The sequence below is a fragment of the Salminus brasiliensis genome, chromosome 2 (assembly GCF_030463535.1).
Source record: "Salminus brasiliensis chromosome 2, fSalBra1.hap2, whole genome shotgun sequence".
Classification (NCBI taxonomy): domain Eukaryota; kingdom Metazoa; phylum Chordata; class Actinopteri; order Characiformes; family Bryconidae; genus Salminus; species Salminus brasiliensis.
The window spans coordinates 35550683-35574572 of record NC_132879.1 but is presented as its reverse complement, the minus strand read 5'-3'; the positions used below and the strand labels follow the sequence as shown (position 1 = coordinate 35574572).

General features: G+C 42.8%; 1 protein-coding gene across 8 annotated transcripts in view; it reads left to right on the top strand.

Annotated features, from left to right (window-relative positions):
- The window catches only part of anks1b (ankyrin repeat and sterile alpha motif domain containing 1B), a 261246-nt gene that overhangs the window by 175697 nt on the left and 61659 nt on the right, over positions 1–23890 (top strand). For all 8 annotated transcript variants that reach the window (XM_072672508.1, XM_072672507.1, XM_072672509.1 and 5 more), the window contains 3 exons: positions 5110–5807; positions 10064–10136; positions 14017–14123. In XM_072672508.1, coding sequence (XP_072528609.1) covers positions 5110–5807; positions 10064–10136; positions 14017–14123 — 878 coding nt within the window. The remainder of the gene's footprint in view (positions 1–5109; positions 5808–10063; positions 10137–14016; positions 14124–23890) is intronic.

The window sequence follows — 23890 nt, the reverse complement described above, 5'->3', positions numbered from 1 at the left end:
ATAAACAAATTTTAATATACTTTTATTGCTGGAAGCTTTTTTATTTATCGTGCCATTATATATTCAATGCCTGTTTGTTCATTTGTTATTGTTCATTTATTTTTTGCATCTGCAGTGGACTATCACCCAGCACCTAGAGAGATCCTATGCTGCACTAGCTTCAGTAGTTAATCCCTGGTCACCAGTCTATTAGACTATTAACTATCTTGTCCATTGTCATTTTATCAGCCACTCCTACCATATAGGTATACTTTAATTACTGACTGTAATTAAGTTTTAACCGGACCTGAAACTTTGGTCTAAACCCAAACACAACCCAAGAGCCCACCTGACCCACAACTTCAAGTTTGGAGGCTGAATCTAAACTAAACCATCCCACATTATCATGTTCTGAGCTCAGAATGGACCCAGATTCTGTCTAAAAGTGACCCAAACAAGTCCAACACAAGTCTTATAGGTAAATTTCACATACAAATCAGTTGAGTCCCATTCGGTTCACCCACCACCTTCCGGATGTTATTTTGGTAGGACACCACCATGGTAGTGGAATGGCAATATATGCACAGTGGCATGGCTGTGTTTGTTTAGACTAAGACAGCTTGCAGTTATAACAGCTGTATTAGTGTATTTGACTCTAGACATATCTCATCATGTATTTATTGGCTATAAGTTTGCTATGATCAAAGGTTACCTTAATTGTAAATGTAAAATGGTATTCAGTAAGCTGAGGAGTCCTAGTATTATTGCCATCACAATGTGAGATCCCTTCAAAGACACACTACAGATGGCGTCTGTAACAACATATCACATTGCATTACGCACACCGCATTAGCAGCTACACCTCATGTTAGAGCAGCGGTGTGTTAAGCTTAGCAGGAGATCAAATCCTATTCTGACTGAAAGTCCCAAACTGGGGTTAAATTAGGATTTCAGGGGTGGAAAAGACCTAATTTTGTCGTGGGTGTCAAGGATGTAAAATAATGCTGAGTTCTCAGCACTGTAACAGTTTCTGTCTCGGTTGCTTAATTAAGTCAATTAATTTACTCGCCTGTTTTCTGTCTTCTTATTTGTCAGTTTTGGCATCAAACACATATCAAAGTTAAGCTTTTAAACAAGCGAAACAAACGGTTCCTAACAACTGTGCCATCCGTCTAACATCAGGAACCCCTCTGGTGCTTTTTACTTGAATGCTTGGAGCAGCTGCCTCCAGTTATCTACATTTATAAGATACTGGTGGTAAAGACAACACAATTTATCCAGACAACTGGTGAGGTAGTTCCCCTACTGCCAAGTGAACATCAGATTTGGAAACTTGCTGAAAATCCAGGCTTTTTCTACCTCACATAACAACAACTCTGAATGGATGGTACTCATTAGCAACACTAATCTAGAAACACTATTTAGCTGGATGCAAATGTGCGCATTTAGTAATGTGAGTAGGTCTGTTGGCAAAACAGTGGGCTACACATCTTATTCATGCATAGAAGCCTACTGTATGAACAAATGTAGTTACCGCAGTGGTGATGACTGTGATGTGGTAATGCAAACTTGGCAGGATACCTCAGAATACCTCATGCCACAGAATGCTTTGGAATGAACTGAAAAAAATAACAGCAGATACTCTATGCTACTTAATGCTCAAGGCATAGTAAAACATAATTAAACAGCTGGAAAATACAAGACATACTTGTGTAATTGTGAAAATCGGTAGAACCATATGAGGAGAATGTGCCACTTTAACATGAAGCAGGAAAACTGAGGGGTGGTGTAACTGTTTATCCACCTGGATGAGTGTAATGGATTTCCAAACTGCAGCTCATTTAGCCATTCACATGAACCCAGTTGTTGTGTAATATGTGTCAAGCAGGGACAGTCTTGACATGTACATGAACATACATGTCTCATAATAAGAAGCTAATGAAGAAATTACCTTAATATTTATGTTTTTGAAGGACTCTACTCTAATAGTTTCTCTGTCAACCTTCCCATGCACAAAATGTGCTTGCAGTGTTACTGTGAGTATTTTATGAGGTACAATGGACAGTAGTTATTAAGCTTTTAATGGAATTTGTACTTAACTATTTGCTTTAAAGATGCCCTATAATGGAAAATGGCATTTTTCTTGGCACAGTTAAGATTAAGAGAGTTCAGTACTTGGAAGTGACATATTGTGAACCTCAATCTCCTCATTCAAAAGAAAAGCCTGTAATAGCAAAAGAGTATAACTGTGAAGTAGCCATCATTTTTAAACCCTAAGACCAGAATGTACATACACCCAGCCTTCTAGCAAAAGCCGTAAGCTGTGAACCAGTAAAAAGGCAACAGGCCCTTCAGGAGAATGTGTAAGTGAATAGGTGCTAGGCTAAAAGCTATCCGTGCTAGTCTAAAAAAGTTAACCCTAGCCAACAGAGAGAAGTATTGCTCATAGATGGCCTGCCATGGGTATCTGTGCTAGGTTAAATCCTAGCCGAACGGGGGAATCCCTGCTCAGAGAAGGGCCATTGTCAATATCCATGCTAGACTAGTATGCTAGGCAACACTATTTGTAGAAGGCCTGCTGTGGTTACCTGTGCTAGGCTAAAAGCTAAGTTTAGGGGGAAGTGGCATTTGGAGAAGTTACAGTGGTGCCCTATTTTAATCAATGAACATGAGGAAAATTGATTGCTGTGCTGTTATTGGCCTTATGTCATATTTTGAATGTTTAATGATTATTCCAGCCTTTGCATGATGCCCTTTAACCACAAAGCACCTTCCCCGACTTCTGAATTGTATTAACAAAAAAAGGACATCACGGACGTGACAACAGATCTTATTGCTTCTGAAAACACTGCTTTTGTGACTAAGGATTAGAATGAACATACACAAATCTTACGTGACAGTCCAGGTGCTCTTGTAGAGGTCAGCTGATTTCTATTTAACTCCCTAATAACAATAAATCGAATACTTTGTGTGGTCAGTCACTTCATGTATTCAGATCCGACATTACTGAGCACGGAAACAGCTCCGTCATCAGCCACATCTAACACACATACTAAAGCAGCTTATCACACGAGGGGTCAGCTTGCATGGCAACAACCTTCCACACGAAAGCACAGGAACAATTTTTCCAAAAGCTCTGTTTTTAGTGACCCATATTTCAGTGACCCATATATTTATATTTATATATATATTTATATTTATATATATGTGTGTGTGTGTGGTCGATGAAGCAGCTAAGTGTAATTGTGACACGTGGGGACACGTCCCAGAGGGCTGCCTCCTGAACCTTGCCTCCGGCTCTGTGTAGTGCCTCATGTTCGATCCTGATTCTCATGTTCGGCCACACTGGTGGAGGTGACATTGTAGGCGGGGCTATTTTTCCTTCTCGCTCGTTTTCTCCATCGGGGATCGCACTGTTTAGTTTGTGCTGATCTGTAAGAGTCCTTAAAAGTGCAGCTGAGACGGGAGAAGAGCGGGAGAGACAGAGTAACTCACTAGCTTATGAGAAGAACATAAAAAAGACTGGAATAGTCAAGCTTTAGTTTCTGTAGGTTGCTGAAGAGCAGCATTTGAGTCGAGTTTGAAAAAATAAAAAGGTATGTTTTACCCTATCACACCCTGCTTTCAGCAGGCTCCTTCTTTTTAGGATGGCTGTTGTGCCCCAGTAATCTAACCACAGGGAAAATACTCCAGCTCATTCATTTAAATGAAACATAGTTAGCTGAATTAAAATTTTTTATTACTTTTAATGTTTTTTTTTATTAGTTATTAATTATTAGGTTTTTATTAGTTGGTGCATAACCCAGCACTGCAGTGTCTGCCTTCTGTATTTTCCCTCTTTCAGTTACATGATGTAATGGGGAGCACAAACTTGCCTGGGCAGCACGGACATCTGCTAACCAATGCACCAGAGCTGGGTACCCGAGACTTTCCTCCAGCTGCGCTGGTTGCCCCATGACGTGGCATCGGTGGCAGTTGGAGGAGGCACTCATGGTGCAGATGATCTCCTGTGCTGTCGGGTCAGTTAGGAAATAAACATTTGGAGCCCACTTTGAGAACCTCTGAGAAACATCAGGGCTGGGGTCCCAGCACTTTCCTCCAACTGCACTGGTTGAAATGCAAAGAAAAAGATTTGCAAGATCTGCAGAGATGCTTTGCAGACAGTGTCTTTCTCTTGAAGCATCTCAGCGTAGCTCGAACGCTCTTCTATTTCTTGTGGCACAAAATAAAAGAATATCTTCACTTGTTTGATGCTCTGATAAAAGTCTCCAGTCTGTTTTCTTTGTTTGTGCACTCTAATTTTTTTGTTTGCTCTTGCCTAGACGCGGAATATTTGCTGTGTTGATTAAGCCGCATTATCAACATAGCAGTGAACGCGTTCGCAAATAGCCAGCCGACCCGTGATCAAAGCCATATTATCGTCTCTTTTTGCTTCCGTGCACATTCTACTGCTTTGGCTGGTGAGCGTCAGATCTCTGCAAGGTGTCATTGGCGAGCTCAGAGCGTGATTAATTTGATCTGTATTATGCTGATTAATAAGCACTTCTGATATGCTCTTGGGAACAGTGTGTAGCTGCCAGTAATAAGGGGGACTAAAACTATAATTAGAGGTAAAACTACACCACAGCAGATGTGTGGATACCTTCAGCACGTAATGACTGAGTGAACCGGTCAACCTCTTAGAAGTGAGGGTTTGTTGGTTCTCTGACCGTGTGTTTGTCTCACTCTTTAGCTTCCTGAGTGCCTGCGGACACAGACGCTTTTAAGGGCTCTGTAGTGGAAGTTCTGGGTGCAGGGCTGCATGCATGTCTCACTGAAAGACTTTTCTCCCCAGGGGACGTACAGAGACGCTCTAACACACACACACATTCACACAACATTCTCTCACTTCATCAGACGGGCACATCCCCCCTCTGCCCTAGGCTTCCATTTGGTTCTATTTAAATGTGTAGACATGCATGGCTACACAAACACGTACACACTCACGGGTGTAGCACAGGACTGCATTACACTGCTGCGAGAATCGTCCTTTAAAGTAGTGCCTGTTAACGGTCATATGTGAGAACAGACAATGGACCCTGGTGTGTTCGTATGTGTGCGTGACCTCAGACCCCTGTCCTTCTCTTTTAGATGAGGTGTCAGAGCAGAGGGAGTGTGCGCTGAGGGACGAGCGCAGGGACGATCGCAGGGACAGCCACGTTCCGGAGCAGTTCGCTGGCCTGCTGCACGGTTCCTCTCCAGCCTGCGAGTCTCCAGACAACCCCTACCAGCTCTACGGCAGAGTGCGCAAGCTCTGTGCCCCAGAGCCCCCGCAGCGCCACGGCAACCTGCTGCGCGCGCCTGAGCCGGTCGGCCTCCCTTTCCCCCGGCCCGCTGCCTCGGCCGTCACCGCTGCCGCCACCACTCAGCCGTCTCCACTCAAGGACCAGAAGGAGGCCAAGCCGCAGGTGGTCTACCGCACCATCTTCCACACGCGGGTCAACCAAAGTCCACCACCTGTCCACTCAGAGACTGAGCCGGCGAGGAACGGGGAGGTGCGGAGCAGCAACAGACCGTCCAGTCCAGTGGCCAGCAGCGGCAGTGTCTGCAGCACTGCAGGCTACGAGGAGAGAGCCTGCACTCTGGGCAGGATGCGCTCAGTGCCACGTAACGTCCTGGACCTGCAGCTGTCCAGAAACTTCTCCAAGTCAGACTCTAACCTGGTAGCTGTGTCGCCCATTGAGGAGGAACAGTGGAGCTCACGAGGTCAGAGTCAGAACAGCCCGGGGAAAGGAGGCAGCCCCACCAGACTGGAGAGGACGCCCTCCTTTACAGCGGAGTGGGAGGAGGTAATAACACCTTAATTACCCTGCAATTACCCTAATAATCACTGTTTGATTCCTTCTATTATCTGACCGAACTCGTTTAACTCGTAGAGGTCTTGAGTTCTTATAGTCATTTTCTTGAATAAAGTTAATGATTGGATAATTAATCACATAGTTCATTATGTAATGAGCTACATTTTCAATTGACTTACATTCTGTATCGAGTTCTGCATCCTCTCTCATTTGTCTTAATGTCAAAAAAAGACAAAACCAGGGCAAAAATATCACATGTATGTATGCTCATGCTGGCTGGGGGGTCCAGGAGAAATCTGGAGCCAAGCTTTTGATTTACAGATGCTGCCTGTACTCCATCTATTCCTACACAATTCATCAGCCTCCCTCTACTTCGTCCATCAAAGAAAAGGAAGCCTGCCATTGACCGGATATTATTTGAGTGCTGGGCCATTTTCAGCCCAGCAGTGACACTAACATGAGTGGACTGTTAGTTTGTATTGCACTGATACAAGTGTAATATCAGGCACAGCAGCATTGCTGGGGTTCCTACACATCGTATACCCTAACTGACCACTTTATTAGACACTCATTTTTTTTCACAGTCTGGATTGGGTATGCTCTGGTCAGTATTCTGATTTTGATTGTATGCTGGACTATCCTCAACTCAGCAGTAAGATTGCTGGGTATAATAGATCTGGTCAGCAGTGGTCCTGTGGTGGACCATTTCTGTTGAAATACAGGGTAGTAATGGACTGTTCTGCGTATGGACACAAATATGGCATGGGTGCAAAGCTTCAAAGCATATCTCCCATGTTTTACTCACAGTACATATGTTTAAGTTGTATGAATTGTTAGAAGACACTTCATTTTTCTTTCTTATGGCTTTCTTCTTTCTTCCATGCAAATTTGATATGTGTATAGATACATTTTAATGTCACTCCTCAAGCAAGCCTAATGAAACCTTATTAATCTGAAAACCTAGCGGCATCCCATTTTGCATTGATGATCTTCAACCTGATTAACGTGGCGTCTTTTAACCAAAGCAACGCAGCATGCAGAGTCAACAAGCACTAAATTATGGGGAAGAAAGAGTTTGAATAATGAATCCCTAATTATGCAGGGAGTAGTGCACTTTTATCAAGGAAGATCCAGATAAGGAGGCTGTGATGGGACGGAATTGTGTGTGAGCAGTGATTGAGCAATGGAAATGAGCTGGAAAAACAAATGCCATTTCTGCTTGCGAGCCTGGTCTTCAGGTTGTGTACAGCCCTTCCCAGCACTCCCTGAACTCTTATGTGATTCAGTCTGTGAATAGATATTTACTGCCTGAGCGTGCCCTAGCCACTGGCCAAAACATATTGATCGCTCTGAAATTGATCACTTGGATAGGTGTGTGTGTCAGAGTAGACACAGAGCGATGTGATCTGATACTGATACAGATGAGAGCAGGGACCTGGTCATAATCAAAGGAGAGAACATTGAATTTGCACCAGATACACAGAGAACGCTGGACGACTGTAGCATCCGCTGCTCTGTTCTCTGAAGGGAAAAAAGAAAGCAAATGGAATTCAGGAGAAAGGCTGTTTTTTCTGTCTTGTCATATTAGATGCTTTTAGCAGCAAGACTTTCCCTCTCAGGTGACATGCCATGTGTTAGGCCCGTTTCCAGCTGTCAGGTATCTTACAGAGATGTCTCAATTTGAAATATAATGGAGGGGAATCCGATTGGTCAGTTGGGAACTCTCGCTACAAGAAATCGCTTGAGTGACGGCACTAATAGCGGCCATCTGTTTGGGTCATGCCTGTGCAGTTACTTGACTTTCTCCAATGAAATGACATGGCATGTGTTCCAAACGTTCTCCCGCTTTCCCCATAAAAGGTGGGCTGAAGCCTGTTTGCTGGTATAATGAGTTTAGGCAAAGTTGTTTCCTATGGATAGTCAAAGTTCTGCCGTCCATTTTATAAGATACCTCTACCAAGACCTGACTGTAGTCCATCTGTTGCTGCAGAATTTATCAGGCCCTGCTCTACCTCATCCATCAGTGGACCTGAATTGCTGGGGCTTTTACACACTGTGTACACTTACTGCCCACTTTATGAGACACAGCTTAAGGGTTGGGGTTCGCAGGTTCAGAACAATTCACAGGTTCGATTCCTTAGTGATGCCACAGCCATCCATGGTCAGCAGTCAGCAGTTCCAGAGAGCATAATTGGTCTCGTTTGTTTTTTTCAGGTATGATGGCACTCCATCTCCACCATCACAGTGCGAAACTAGCCAAGGCAGGTGTCTTTAAGCTGAACGGTATTGACAGTTAGTGAACAAGCCAGAGGCTTAATGAGCAAGCCAGAGGCAGCAGTGGCAAAGACAAATTCCCTTAACAGGAGGAAACCTTGAGAGGGACCAAGCTTTAAAAGGGAAACCCATCCTGATAGCACAACAGATAGCACAACAGAATCATTAAGAAATATATATATATAAGGGAGCCTGATGTTAGACAGACATCCTCAGATTTAACAACATGCTTGCCTTCTCCCTCCCAGCACTGGTAACATCATGCATCTCCATGACCAAATTGGAGATATACAGTAAAAGTGTCTGGTCCTGATCTCCTGTCATTCACAATTTGCGACAGCCACCATTTACCCCAGTCATTGCTTGTCAGTTTCTGACCAGAGGACTACAGCTGATCATATATTATTCATGGTGGGGATGGTAGTTGGTATGATAGTATATGTGACACTCGTACAAGTGTATCAGGCATAGAGATTTTACAATATCCATCCAAGAGTGGCTCTGTGGTCTGAAAATGATCAATGATAAAGAGCTGGTGGATGTGTAGCACACATTGTGCATGGCCACAGATGAACTACCTGTACTCAAGCAAAGGGAACCTACAATGCAGGGGTTTCTAATAAACTAGTACTGGATCTTGATGCCAAAACTTATACTCATTTTATTAGCTGTCAAGGCATATTATTTAGTAATTATTATGAAGCTAACATGCAAGTGTGTGAAATGAATATGTGAGCCAGTAGCAGAGTCTAAAATGAGGTGTTTGCTAAGCATCATTTAAACACTGCAATAGAGCTAAAGCTGTAGCTAAAGCTAAAGTGGCTCAGGAGAGAGCAATACTGAGCATAGCACAGTGTGGTCCCACCTACAGTTTTAAAGCAACTTTATGTAGCATTTGTACCATAAAACAACAGCTTCAAAATCACTGTGATCCTCCAGTGACTGGTAATAAGGAAAATGGCATATTTATCGGTGACGCTCCAGGCTCGCCACACTGCTAACTGCACTGTGTACCTTTGAAAAAGCAGACAGGGCAACGCTGGGTAATCCATATTCCTCAAATGTGCGTAAACTCTGGTAATAATACTGTGTCAATCCACATGCTTCTTTCACTTTCAGTGACAGTTCTGGATTTCCAAGCTTGTCCAGAAATGCATGTGTAAAGTGTACCCTTCAGGGGTGACTCAAAGGACGAATGACACTGTTCGACTTTAGGGGGAGACCTGGAGCAAAAAATACCCCCATAAAGCTGCTTTAAGGGATTTAGGACTGTTTAAAGGGGGTTAAGTGAATAATGTAAGGTGGTGAAACACTCAGGCCATTTAGAAGGAGCAGTGTTCACCGAGCATACTCAGCATACAGCTGTGTGAAGGTGAAAAAACATGGAAAATTCAACCTTTTTTTAAACCAACATTCCTACATCTGTTCCCTGTAGAATACAGGCAAGTCCACAGGGAACTGATGGAGAAGGGCCTTTGAAGACAGATGGAGGTGAGACGAATATGAGGTGCTCTTCATTCCAGACTCAATCACACTGTTCTCTAATGAGCATAGACTCATCAAAAAGCACTGTCTGCCGCCATCAACGCAGCGCGTCCTCCATCAGAACGGATGATGATGAATTACTTTGCAGAAACTCCCCCTTTTTCTGAGCAGCTTTTAGCCAATAATTACCAGGTCCTTCCGAGTGTAATTACAGGCTGTGGAGGAGGCAGGCAGGGTCACGATTGGATTAGATGTGGGAATATGAGAATTAGAGAATGAGAAGAGGCAGGTTAGCCACCATCCCGGGGGGAGAAGAAGACTTCCAGTACAGGAACAAAAACACGGCATTATGCAAACATGCAGTCTTCTCCCAGTCTGTCTCCCCTCCTTTCCTCCCTTCCGTATCTCTCTCACTCTCTATTTTTTCTCCCTCCCTCTCTCTCTCTCTCTCTCTCTCTCTCTCTCTCTCTCTCTCTGTGTCTCTGTAGATTGATAAGATTATGAGTTCCATTGGCGCTGGAATCGGGACAGAGCTCGAGGAGAACAATGAAGACCACTCAGGTGTGTGTCTGTGCATCCATGCATGTGTCTCTGTGTGTGTCTCTGTGTGTGATAATCATTATAAGTTATATTTTGTGAGTATCATCACCCACGGTGGCATTTCTCCTCTCCTACAAAAGGAGTCAGTCAGCCGAGACACAGTTGCTACCCTGAAGTTTGCTTCTTTAGTCCTGCACTGGATCAATGAGGCCAATGTATCTAACAACTAATAGAAGGGTAGCGCCCAATTATGTCCCCTAGCAGTAGCAACAGCAGCTGTTTATATAGATAACAGTACGCCATACGGTGTCAAGATAAGCATCAATTCACATGAGCAAGCTTATTTGAGATTGCTTAACAACCTGATGCAGTGTGAGATAATGTAGGTGTGTAGTTTGTTCAATGCAAAGTTAGTAGAATATAAGCTTCCATTATTTATTATTTTTCTAATGCTTGGTTATATGACTGCTTTCCACCAGAACAGCTTCTTCAGTCCTGTCAGGTAATGATTACAGCAGTCTCTTGAGATCCTATCAGTTTTAGCTACAGTTTGTGGGGGTGTTCAGACAACACCTTTTTAAATGAGATGTATACACTATGTTTCCCAGTTCAGAAGAAGAAGGAGGCTCTTCTCAGGGGGCGGGTTAAGACAGTTGATTGACAGGAAAGTAAACACAATACTGAGACACATAGCAAACATTTAGAAATCCATATGTGTTATAGCATGTAATGGCATACACTCAGCCCAGGCTTGGGCTGCTGGATTTTAATTCACAATATTAGGTTCAGGATTTAATATTTTGAGCCAAATGTGAGTGAAGATGATGGTATTCATGTTGTTACATAATCTAGAAATGAGACTACAGCTTGGAGGCTGGAGGAGCGTGGTGCATGGCTTGGACATGCTGGAGTGGGATGTTGGTTTGTGCTGGTTGTTTATTAGATATCATAATTAATAGAACACCTGTTCTCCAATGCATTGTTACACCCTTAATGTATAGTTAGTAGAATATAAGTGGAAATGTGTGTGTTGCACAGCTATGAGTGTTTGAAAATGAGTTTTACGTCCATGTTAGATAAGAGAGAGATGACGTATGGTACATTTTCATGGGAGCTCAGGGTTGAGGTTGAAAGGTGTTGCACAAGTAGTGGAGTGTTTTATAGCTGCAGTGCATGCTAGACAACAGCGAAAAGAAGTGCTTAAGAGAGTATGTGAAGGTGTATTTCACCTAGTGTTCCAGAATGAGGACTTTGATTGAGGTCTGGTCATTTTACTGGTCATACGAAGTATCCAAGCCTTGCATCATGGCTGTTGAATGAGTCAAAGCCAGTTTTGGACCTATACACCATGCATATTGAGAGCCATCACCTCCAAACACAGAGAAAAAAAAAGACAGTGGTGAATCTTACCAGAACTGGCCAGCCTACCAAAGGCCCCCCTTGCTTCATGGGATGCAACAATCCATCTAGAAGGTTAGAAAAGATCAGAAGACCAACTCAAAAGGAAATCTCAAATTTCAAATTTCAATTTGTGGGACAATTGGCAAATGTGGTATCCATGGGAGAGGTGCAATTAGAAAGCCACGGTTAAGCAAGAGGAGCATGAAGGTTCATCTTTCATTTGCCAAAACACAGATGACCCTTACATCATTTTGGAATAATAATAAGAGTCAAAAGCAAAACGTAAACTTTTTTGGAGGACAAGGGTCCCATTACGTCTGGCGTATTGATAACCTAGCATTCCACAATAGCACCATCATGCCAACATGTGGTGGTAGTGAGATGGTTTAGTTTTCTGCTAGTATTTCATCCATGATATGAAGCTCAAGTACAATTCTATGCAGCAAGACAAAGCAACACATGCAAGAGCAAGTCCACCACTGAGTGACTGACTGGCCTCTAAAAGAAGAATGTTTTCGGACTGGCCTAGTCAGAGTCCTGACAGGGATCCCATTGAGATGCTGGGCAGGGCCTTAAAAGGGCATTTAATGGTAAAACGTCTTCAGATGTGAATGAATTCAAGCAATTTTGCAAAAAAGTGTTGACCAAGATTACTCCATAGTAACAGCAAGAGTTGGATCTCTGGTTATAAGGACTTTTTGGGCGCAGTTGTTGCGGTTCAACCACTTACTCAGTTTAGAAGGGCGGATGCTTCTTGTAAATGGGTGATATAGGTGTCAGTAGGTGTATAGTATAGGAAATCTGCAACTGGATAGATGCAACTGTGCATGGATCTTATGCTAGCTCATAGTTCCAGTGCACTAAACTAAAAATAAGCAAACTTTGGGCACCGAACTTGTCTCAGCTAATGACTACTATGTGGAGTGTGTGTGTGGGGGGGTGGGGGTAGTATAAACATGCCATCTTGCTAAACTGTCACTTTAATCTGGCGCAGTATAGCCACTGTGCCTGTGCGTATCTCCTGTAGTCTGCAGTACGTTGGAGGCAGGTTTCCTTTCAGCTCTGTGAAAGCTGAGCTCTTCGAGAAGTAACTATGGTTACTGTGCGCTGCTTTGCTTTGCCGATGCTCTGCTGTAGCCGTAATGGAGATACGAGGACAGAAAGTGGTTGGGGGTAGTGTGTGAGGTGGATTTGGAAAGAAGTTTATCTCCGAGCGGTGACCTCAGAACAACATTAAGCCTACTGAAGCTTAATAGAGGGGAACAGGAAACGCAAGTCCCCTGTCCTCTCCGCTGCAATGGTCCCCCGTCACACTTTGTCCACTGAAAGAAATCCTGTTTGTGCTGCCATTCCACCAATGCTCACAGACACCCACAGAATGTGTGTGTGTGTGAGTGTGAGTGTGAGTGTGTGTACGCGTGGGAGGGAGTAGCAGCAGCTTCACTCTCAGACAAAGAGGCTAGAGCTGATCTGATGGCTATTATCGGCAGCTAGAGAGAGAGAGGTACAGCTAGAGAGAGAGAGAGAGAGAGAGAGAGAGAGAAATCAGTGGAAGGGAGGGAGAGAGGAAGGGAGCGAGGGGAGGGAGAGTGAGAGAGAGAGAGAGGGACAGAAGAAGAGAGAGAGAAAGAGAGAGAGAGCGGGGGAGCACTGAGGAGCAGGCTGCAGAAGCATACAGATGAGTGTGGGAGTAGTTGATAAAGAGCGTTCTACCAGGCAAGCTGCAAGCTCCCCCCCTCTCTGTCTCTCTCTCTCTCTCTTTCTCTCTTTTTCTCGCTATCTCTCTTTCTCCATCTCTCTATCTTTCTCTCTCGCTCACACATACACACACACACGCAGGGATCCACATGCTCACTCACACACGCACTCTGAGCGTGGCGCAGCATCCAGGAGCAACAGCTGAGCGGGAGCAGTGGACGGGATTTCCAGCCTTCAGCATGTCCAGTGGCCGAACCCCCCTGCCTCGCCTCCTCACCTCCGCGCCCTGACCTCCCCCTTTCCTCTTCCTCCTCTCCATCTCTCTCCTTGCTCTTCTTTTTTCCCCTCTCCTCTGCCTCCCGTCGCCTCCTCGTTCTGCTGCGTTTTGGTTTTCGCTCCTCACAGACAGAAGACTCTCTTCCCTCTTCTGTTTCCCTCTCACCTGCACAGGGGGGCTCCTCTCTTCCTCTCCATCCCCCCCTCTTCCTCTCTCCCTCCCTTTCTCCTGCCCATCACTGCGCTCCTTGTACTACATTTTCTCTTTTCCGTCTCTTCTTTCCTTCTCTTCCACTCTCACTACTCCCACCCCCCCCCCCCCCCCCCTTACCTCCGCTCTCTTACCCCCGCTCTCGTTCTACGCCGTCCACACTCACTCTCGAGTCTCCGAGCATGGCGGGCTCCTTTGACAGTCACTTTGCGCGGAACATGATGTGGCAGTGTCAGCTGTCTCAACCGGACTGCCGCTGCTACAGGGTGGACGGTTACTCTCTGCTCAAACGCCTCCCTCTGCACCCCCTCATAGGCCCCCGCTGCCCCGTGCAGTCCGTGGGACAGTGGCTGGACAACATCGGCCTGGTCCAGTACGAGAACCACCTGCTTGCCAATGGCTTCGACAACGTGCAGTTCATGGTGAGTGCCAACACTTCCACTCCTCTTTGCTGTGCTGAGCTGTGTTTGTTTGGAGTCAAGAGTTCAGTGTAACTACAGTCGTTCACGTGTTTTGTCTGGAGGCTGTTGCACTCTCTTTATTTTGTCTGTACACCATTGTTTGTACTCTTTCTGCAGGGTTGTGCACTTCTAAGCTGCCTCTTATTGTTCCCCTCCGGCGCCTCTCATATGCCGGCTTCTTTATTCTGGGACTTTGTAGCTTGGGTTAGTTGAGTTTGTCTGTAGTCCAACATCAGTGCTCTGTTCATGTGTCGCTGTTGGAGGCCATTCTCGCATTTGTTGTCATGCGTCTGGAGCTGCTTGCAGTAGGGACAACCTCAGAACTGCCTTCACAGTGTGTGCCGCTGCACAAGCACACACTCTTAGCCTTTGACATGCAAATATGTAAGTGAGATGTGTGCAGGCTGTGATTGCTGAAACCTGGCTTATTAAAGGTGTGCTCCAGCGTGTTACATCTTGAGCTACTTCATCTGTCTGTGTTGTCCAGTCTGTATATCTCCTGACTCTAAACACATTTACAACAGAAGCTAAGGGTCAGGAGGGGATGCTGATAGAGGTTAGACTGAAAAATGTTGGAGAATTCAATCAATCAATCAATTCAAATGAATTAAATGAATTAATGATCACCTCTGTGGGCATATTCTCCAACCCATTTTTCGATCATGTGACGAGGGAAACCCCAAACCCCCTAAATGAAAATCTCCTTTCAGATCCTCCCCCAGTGCTCTGCAGACGCTCTCATTTATCCCCCACCTGCTTTCAAAAGTGTCTGATTCCTCCATCTGTTGATCAAAAGCAAACTCAATCCCCTGCCATTGACTTCGCTTTTTTCTTTCTTTTCTTTTCTGTCCAAAAACCGGAAGAGACCAGCATAGCAGCCTGTTTTTCACTTGGCTTAATGGGAGCTTTCTGAAACCAGTTTCTGCATGCTGTAGACCTGGCACTGTTGGTACCATCTTTGATTTGCTCGTTTTAAGGGTCAGGAAGACCCTGCCCTACTTCATGGATAATGTCAAAAGGCAGCTACGTGTATCTTGTGGGACACCCTTTAAAAAAGGCTTCTGCAAGGGTTCTTTACTAAAAGCCACAGATCTATATATAGCCATGTTTAAATAGGTATTTGCCTGGTCATAGGTTTCTTCAGGTTGGGTTGGATAGGGTAGATCAATTGGAGAGTGTGAGTGGGTCATATATTGAAAATCGTGGGTTTCTGTAATTTTGTTTGGTATATTGTGTTTGTGGTATTTGGTATATGTTAAGCTGCCAAGGGACGGAATGGAAATGAGATTATTAGCTAAGCATTTTTTCTCTTTGGAAATTTGTCATTTGTATATATATATATATATATATATAATACACTAATCTACTAAACAGCTAAACTGATGCTGTTGATTATTGTACGTGGTGCTTTGAAAAAAAAATTCTATATAGCAAAACGGTTATGTTATGAATTTTTTTATTCTTTATGTCGCCCTTTTTTGGTAAGAGTGTAACTTATACTGTAAACCAAACTTCTCTCAAAGTTGACCTTCTGTCTACAGATGTTATTCTATCACCATAATGGCTGAGTGGTTGAGTTGTTAGACTTAATGGACTTACAGTATATCTGGCTGGGCTCAGACCTCACTCGTGGCAGCTGTATTCTAACAAAACGAAAGCTGAGTGGGCAGGAAATGGGCATGCAATGTACATGCTAAGCAAAAAAGGTTCTATATAGTACTGACAAAAGGTTACTTGACTTGTAGCAGTGGTGGAACCCCTTTTAGTGCTATATAAAAAGCTGTTTAAAAAGACAATGTACAACAGGTTTTCCTTCATAGCGAGGAGCGATTTAATGCATTTAAATGGGTCTTTGCATGATCGCGGTTCTGTTGCTTTTACTGCAGAACCTTTGAACAACCCCTTTTTAAGGGTACTGTATAATGTAGAGCTGACAGCATCGCTACATTATTCATTTGATTTTGATTACTAAAGACTTTCCCCCTCTTCTTGTTTCCTCTGTCTCTAAAAGACTCTTAGAGAGATCAATCAAGAGAACCAGAGAACAGAGGATGGAGACAGAGAGCGAGTGGACTTGAGATTGTCAGACTACAAGTATTTGTTGAGAAGGTGATGTTAGGCAGTTAGTCAGCAGTTGATTGACTCCTTCTAAGCCCAGCTTTTATAATAATAAAGATTCTATGGTATGTATATTGCAGTGCCATTTAAATAAAAATCTAGATAGAACCATTATGAAGAACAGTTTAACCAGACATATATAGAACCAAGGGCTTTACTAAAGAACCCCTTGAACAAACCATTATTTCAGGATCTACATAAGCAGATAAACTGACTGGTTTCATCCTTTATCCTGGTTTCTTCATTGCGATATAGTGAGAGGTCTGGAAGCTGTGCTTTCCAAAAGGCCCTTCCAGCTCAGCTTGATCTAGTTCACCTTCATGCTAGTTCACCTAATGATCCATTTCAGTTAGCCCATGCAGTCAAAACCTCTGGATTAGTGTTCTTAGTAAGGAACACTAATCCAGAAAATTGCTTCGGTCAATGTAGTGGCAGCATAAAAAAAAGATTCTTGGGCGTACTTCCCCATTAGGTACGCTGTCATCTTCAAGGGTTTTAGCGCTCGGCTAATACTGTGCAACATCTCAATGCGAAAATCGCATTTTAGTTATCCGCATTGAGCCGTACAGAATTCCGAAGCAAGTGCTCTGGGAATATTTATGCGAAGCAGAAGCTTGGTGGAGCTCGAAGTGGACCTAATTCGGAATGAATGTTATGGGAGAGAGATTTTATTTTAAGGGCTGACAGACTGGTGGTGGCACAGCAAGTCTCATGGCCTGTAAGCCCATCTCTGTAGAGTACACGAGCAGTTGGGTGCTGTGCTCTCTGCTCTAATGAGAGAAGTGAGGCTAAGCTACAAACTCTGTTCCCAGGTAAGACTTGTTACACAGACTTATGGGATTTGTAGTTCAGGAGAGCTAACGAACCACCCTGTCTGATTGGGGAGTTTGATCAGAAAAGGAGACATGCTGTAGTATAAATTGATCTTTAGCATTGTGTGTGTGTGTGTGTATATGTAAATGAATAATTTTGTAGCCATTTGGTGACAGATTCTGATTGCCCTCTCCTAGCTCTGACCTGCATCTGTTCCTGTGGTTGCCGAGGCAACTGCAGTGTGAGTGGGCCGATTCATGCATTGCGCCACACAAGAGAAAACACTGTTTCTGCAGCTCCAGTTCCTTCCATTCACTCCACAGCATTTATGTGTCTTCTTTCTTCATCCGCTAACATATATGTATTAGTTTCTACGTGTGCATCCACGACTGTAATCTGTAATACGGACGTATGTTGCATGCCACATAGTAGATACAGCCCGGATTCCCGGCAATCCAACGAAACGCCATAATAGCAGGATGTCTGAAGCAATCTCCAGGCTTCTGGCTGAATTTAAGAGCATTAAAGTGTATTTCTGTTCTCGTGAGCTTTGAGCCCCAAAAGCGAGACGTGAAGTGTGTAAGACTGTCCGCTCCATAAGCAAAGCTGGAATGAATAGTCTTAGAATAGATTCATTTTCATTAAGCTGTCTCTCTGCCGCTCTCTCTATTGTGCACATGCTCTCTTTCTCTCTCAAGGCTCAGCTAGAACAAATGATCATTTTCAAAGGGTACTTGGATGTTCTCTCACCTGCGACTTGATTCAAGTGTAAATCGTCTACAAAGGTAGACATGTATATAGTGACGGTGGGCTTACGTCACCATACCTGCAGATCAGGTACCGACTTTTACCAGTTGTTCCATTTGTTAATTACGCAAAGCAAGCAAAGTACGTAAGCAAAGTCATTCCGAGTGGTTTGACGCTGAGACTGAGATGTTGTTGCTGAGAACATGTTTTAACTTGCCTATTTTTTTGGAGGTAATTAGATTTATTAGTAATGTTTCAGAAGAATGAGTGTCTTGATAATTAAAGAAACAACAATAATAATTATGTCAAACAGGGACTTCTGTACAAACTGGTGGGGCTATTCTCTGCTAATAGAAATAATAGAAACAGACCATAGGCCGTTAAAGGGGGTTAAAGGCTGCATACTTACATACTTCATGTAATGCAAGCATAAGTACAATAGTTTTTTGTAATACCTTGTAAGACCTTGAGAATGAGAAATATTATCTTCTTCTTTTAATTATTATTATTATTATTATTATTATTATTATTTGTAGTAGTAGTAGTAGTGTTCTTCGCATTATTATTAGTAGTAGTAGTATTATTAGTAGTAGTATTAGTAGTGTTCTTCTTCGCATTATTATTAGTTGTAGTAGTATTATTAGTAGTAGTAGTAGCAGTAGTAGTAGTGTTCTTCTTCGCATTATTATTAGTTGTAGTAGTAGTAGTAGTAATGGTGTTCTTCGCATTATTATAATTATTATTAGTAGTAGTAGCAGTAGTAGTAGTAGTAGTAGTGTTCTTCTTCGCATTATTATTATTAATATTATTATTAGTAGTAGTAGTGTTCTTTTTCTTTGAATTATTATTATTATTATTATTATTATTATTATTGTTGTTGTTGTTGTTGTTGTTGTTGTTGTTCATAAAACAACCATGACATTATATTGACATAAGCTTTAAGCTAAAGTGACAGACATTTGTTCAGTTTTTAACGCTGTTATGGAGCGGCACTGTCATGTAATTGAAAGGGGCAGAGATATACAGTGTCAGTTTCATGACACATCAGGACAATTTGCTGGAAATAGTGTAAGAAAATGATTACTTTAGTTGGAGGGCATAGTGATTTATACTGTTAATTAAGCTCCTGTCTTGCATTAGTTCCGTTACATGTGAGTGATACTTCATAACTGTCTTATAAAAGACCCATTCATCTACACTCTTCGTTCCACTGTCATAGCTCCTATCAGCACCACTGTGGACAATTCTGACTCTATTTTCATTGCTCATTTCAAAGCAGATAATTCGACATTATTTTGTTTCCATCTTCACAAATTCCCCTTTAAGCCGATGGACTTAGGATACAGCGAACATATTGCATGGGTTTGAACCCCACTAGTAGTTTTTAATGAACAAATCCATTAGTACAATAAAAAAGGACATACCATCTGTTCAATTCTCGGCATCACAGGGTAGTAATGTTTTAGCAGTCTGAGACCATCCCTTGGTCTTAAGAGTGTAAACAGTTTGATACCAGCTGATCACTAGAGTTATACCCTAGAATATATAAGGTGTCTAAGCTCAAGTTGCTTCAGGAGTTCTCTGTTAGCAGATGAACAGATTGATTTGTCCAATATGTTGTAGGATAAAATGTACATACAAAGTTTACAGCTAATGTACTCTTAATATGTTTAAAGATATCCACATTTGATCTTTATTTGAGCAGAGATTTGACAGATACCGTGAAGCACAGAGGTGGAGATGTGGCTGGATGGATGGGGCTGCTTTGCTGCAGCAGGGCCTGACAAGCTCTCCATCATTGAAACTACTATGAAGTCTTTATTGTATAAGAGGGTGCTTGAAATAAATGTGAGACCATCTGTACAAGATTGAAAGCTAAAGTGGAGGTGGACAATGCAGCATGACAATGACCCAAAACATTCCTGTAAATCAACCAAGGAATAAATAAATGGAGAGTTCTGGAATGGCCAAGTCAAAGCCCTGATCTTCATCCTATTGAGATGTTGTGAGAGCATTTAAAGGGATTGTGCATGCAAAAAAAATGTATACAGCAGAAAAGATTTTACATGGAGAAATGGCCAAAATGTATATACTAATAATGACAGTTATAGGAAACGAGGCTATTTTATTTAAAGGGGAAATACCAAATATTAAGGGATAGGGTGTAGTAACTTGTTCCTCACAGGAAAATTGCATTTCTAATAATTCCATTTTACAAATGACTTCAGTTATGTGGCATGCAACAGTTTGCAACACCTGTAGTCACACCTTTGCTTACTGTGACTATTGCAGTGGATAGAAGATGAACTCAACTCCAAAAGGCATAATGTTAAGGATGACACTTTCTCTACAAATGTTTAAGCAAGATGCCTTTTCTTTTAAACAAGGGAAGAGTGGAAAAAAGGAAAGGAGCACCATGCAAAATATTTGCGCTCTCAGCTAAACCTAAACTAAGGTCTTAGACCTTTATTAGTTTGTTAGGACTATGGTTAGTTCACTATCATTAAGAAAGGCCAGGTGATATACATTTCAAAGCTTTATAAACACAGCTGCCCGACACTCCGAAAATGATAATAATTGATGTCCACAAAGAAGTAGAAGTCTAAGACTAAGAAGATAGCGAAGCATTTGTGGGTAGCCGCTTCCTCAGCTTCCCTCATGAAGATTAAGCAGACTACTATGCAGCAGCACCTGCACAAGAACAACCCTTATGTGACCTTCCTACCTTCCTGCCTATGGCTGTTATGGAAGATTAATCAGACAAAATCCTTTCCTGCATCTTCACCACCAGATTCTGCCTCAGATCTTTTCATATTAATAAGCCCTGGTACATTTTGGAAACAAGAAGACTGATGAAACTTTTTGGCTGCAATGACTGATGGTATGTTTGGAGAAAAAAGGGTGCAGATTTTCCTAAAAATAACAGAACACCTCTCTAACTGTTTCGCATGAGGTGGATCGACCATGTCTTGGGCATGTGTTGCAGCCAGTGGCAAGGGGAACATTTTACAAGCAGAGGGATGAATGGATTGAATTAAATACCAGCACATTCCAAAAGCGGACATCACATTTTGCCATTGCCTTCACAGCACCCTAACCTAGAGGACTGACCTCTAAAACATAGTGCATGGAAAAGGCTCAAGACTCTCACAACTACACAAAGCATTCACAAGCTGTGATATTGGCCAAAGGGGATGATACTGTGGTCGTTTTTACACTTGTCCTGAGCACTGACTCTGGGCTTGTTTAAGGGCGGGGCATATCATCGGCAGTTTGCTTTTACACAGAAGAATTTCGATGTTGAAGGTCACTTTTCTGTGTGCATTTTTGCAAAATGCTAGGACCTAGATCCAGCCGTTTATTGCTTATCATTATTGTTGTTAGATACGAACACTTCATGAGCATTTTACTGTGCAGCCATGGCATTTCACCATACAGTAACACCTGCAAACAAGGAGCCATTGTCATTGGAGAAGGTTTTCAGACATGCAGGTGACAAACCTTTCACGCAACCACACATGAGACACCAGAAGGTTCCACATACACAGCAGACCCCACATCAATCGGCTTGAAGTGGACTCCATACCACACCACTCTATACCAAATGCACAGAACTCTCACAGCAAGCGAACCTGGGCCCTGTGAATACTTACAAAGTACTGACCTGCACTTTTGCTTTGTTACTTTTTTTTGTTCTTTTGATGCTGTCAAATATTCAAATAAAATAAAAATAAAAATCTGCAAAGCAAAGAAAAGCAAGGTCATCTTTTATTTACTTAGCCACAGTAACAGTAACATTAATTATGACCAGGAGTGCCCAAACTTTTGCATGCCACTGTTTAATATACAGATATAAAAAAAAAAATGCTTACCTCAGCTTAGTTACAAATGAGCACCTTGGTCTTTATTGGCTACTGGCTTGCTGAAGCTTATTAAGGGCATTACAGGGGCAAGTCCCCCTTGACTGAAGCGTTACCAGATTTTCATGAGCCTCCCGTGGAATTTCTCAACCATACATCGAAAAAACTCTCGATATGTGCTTTAGCAAATCAGGATCGTCGTATCCTTGTGTCCCGCATTAGTGCATGTTCGTTAAGCAAGCCATCTCATCAATTATCAACAAGAACATTGAAGTCTTCTGCATTGTAGGTCCTTCTAAACTCCTTTAGAATCAGTCGAATTACCACTATGCAGAGTTGTCTAAGCATGCTGAACAGTAAAGAAAAGGGTCAATCTAGCCGAAAAAGCACCTACATACACACACCTACACATACACACACAAACACACACACACAGACACCCCTGCACCTGCTCTATCAGTAGTTCATTATTATGTAAGACTGCGCTATCTGCTCCGGATGACTGGGACATCTGAAAGAACCTCATAAAGGCTCTCTCACTCTCTCTCCTCCCCACACCCCACCAAACCCCCCGTCCCTCTTTGCCTGTCTCAATATGCCCATTCCTGCCTCTCATTTGGTATAAATATCTGATGGAGTGAGCCTCACTGAAATGCCTTCAGATATGATTAATATTGAATGGCGTGCCGCTGCTTTGCCGCAGTGTTTTCCAGTCTCTGATGAAGCTGGGAAGCTCTGAAGCTTCTTCTCATGTCCTGCCACTCGAGCGCTGGTGTGTGGTGGCCCTGCTCTACATGTAAGTGCAGTACGCCGGGAACACTCCAACTGCGTAATAGTGCACAACTGTGTAGAAAGACACAGAGAGAAAGAGAGAGAGCTGGCCAAGGCCTTTGCTTCCTGATCAAAGAGCTTTGTGATGGGGAGAAGAATAGATGTTCAGCGCCGCCGAAACATTCATTTACTACCAACTTAGTGAGTAGCACTGGTCTGTGGGATCTTTGTGAGGTTTGGCCTTTCATGCCCAAATGATTCCCCCTTCTACTGAGGGGCCACTGATCCTAGGAAAAGTTTGACATGTTCAGCATGACTTCAGAAGCCCATGTCTTTGTGCTGAGAGTGGGTCTATGTGCTCCTGTTGTGGAAATGCTATTTATATCTGGTCTATTTCTGAGAAGAACTCACTTTCATGTGTTGCATCATGGTATCCATTGCCATGGTTACTTTCCTACCTTCATGTCCAAGCCAGCTGATGTTCTGCATTTAATAAAAGGGGAGTGGTTAGTAACTATGGAGGCATTCTTGTCAAATTAGGTGGTCTAATGGTGTAGAGACACACCATTTGCAATTTCTCTACACATATTGTACTGTTTGTGCACATACAGCAGTTTCCAATATTGTATGATATATGCAGTACTGCACAAAGGTCAGGGATCGCCTATAATTCAACGTCTTTTCAGTCACAAGCAGAAGTTATCAGTATTTGTTGAATCCACCTATATTTTTATTACTGCTTCTATTTTTTTGGGATGTTTCTGAAGGAGGTCTTGCCACACCTCCTGCCACACCATGCAAATAATCCCAAATGCATTCAACAATGTTAAAATCTGGACTCAGGGGTTCTGAAAACTTCAGATAGATGGATGGATGGATGGATAGATAGATAGATAGATAGATAGATAGATAGATAGATAGAGAGAGAGAGGGAGGGAGGGAGGGAGGGAGGGAGAGAAGGAGAGAGAGAGAGGGAGAGAGAGAGAGAGAAGGAGAGAGAGAGATATAGATAGACAGATAGATAGATTGTTAGAGAGATAGAGAGATAGATAGATAGATCGAGCAAGCGATCGATTGCTCGATAAATACTTTATTGATACGAAATTGAAGGAAATTTAGCAGCCAGTAGCAATTGCACAATACAGCACAGTAATACATTAATACACAGATGAATTCAGTAATACACAGATGTTTGATTGGATGAAAGGTTTATTGTTTTTTATTTTATTTTTTTAAGATCATCTTTATCAGCTCCACATTTGTTCAGACCCAGTGTTGAGTCATTTTCTCACTTTAGAAGTATGGACAAAAGCACCTGTGGTTTTGAAGGGAAAGTGGAGCTTGATGTTCTTTTCTCTCTCAGAGATGAGAGCTTTAGGTGTTGTTTATCTGATGGAGGTGGTTTTGGTGATCTACCTG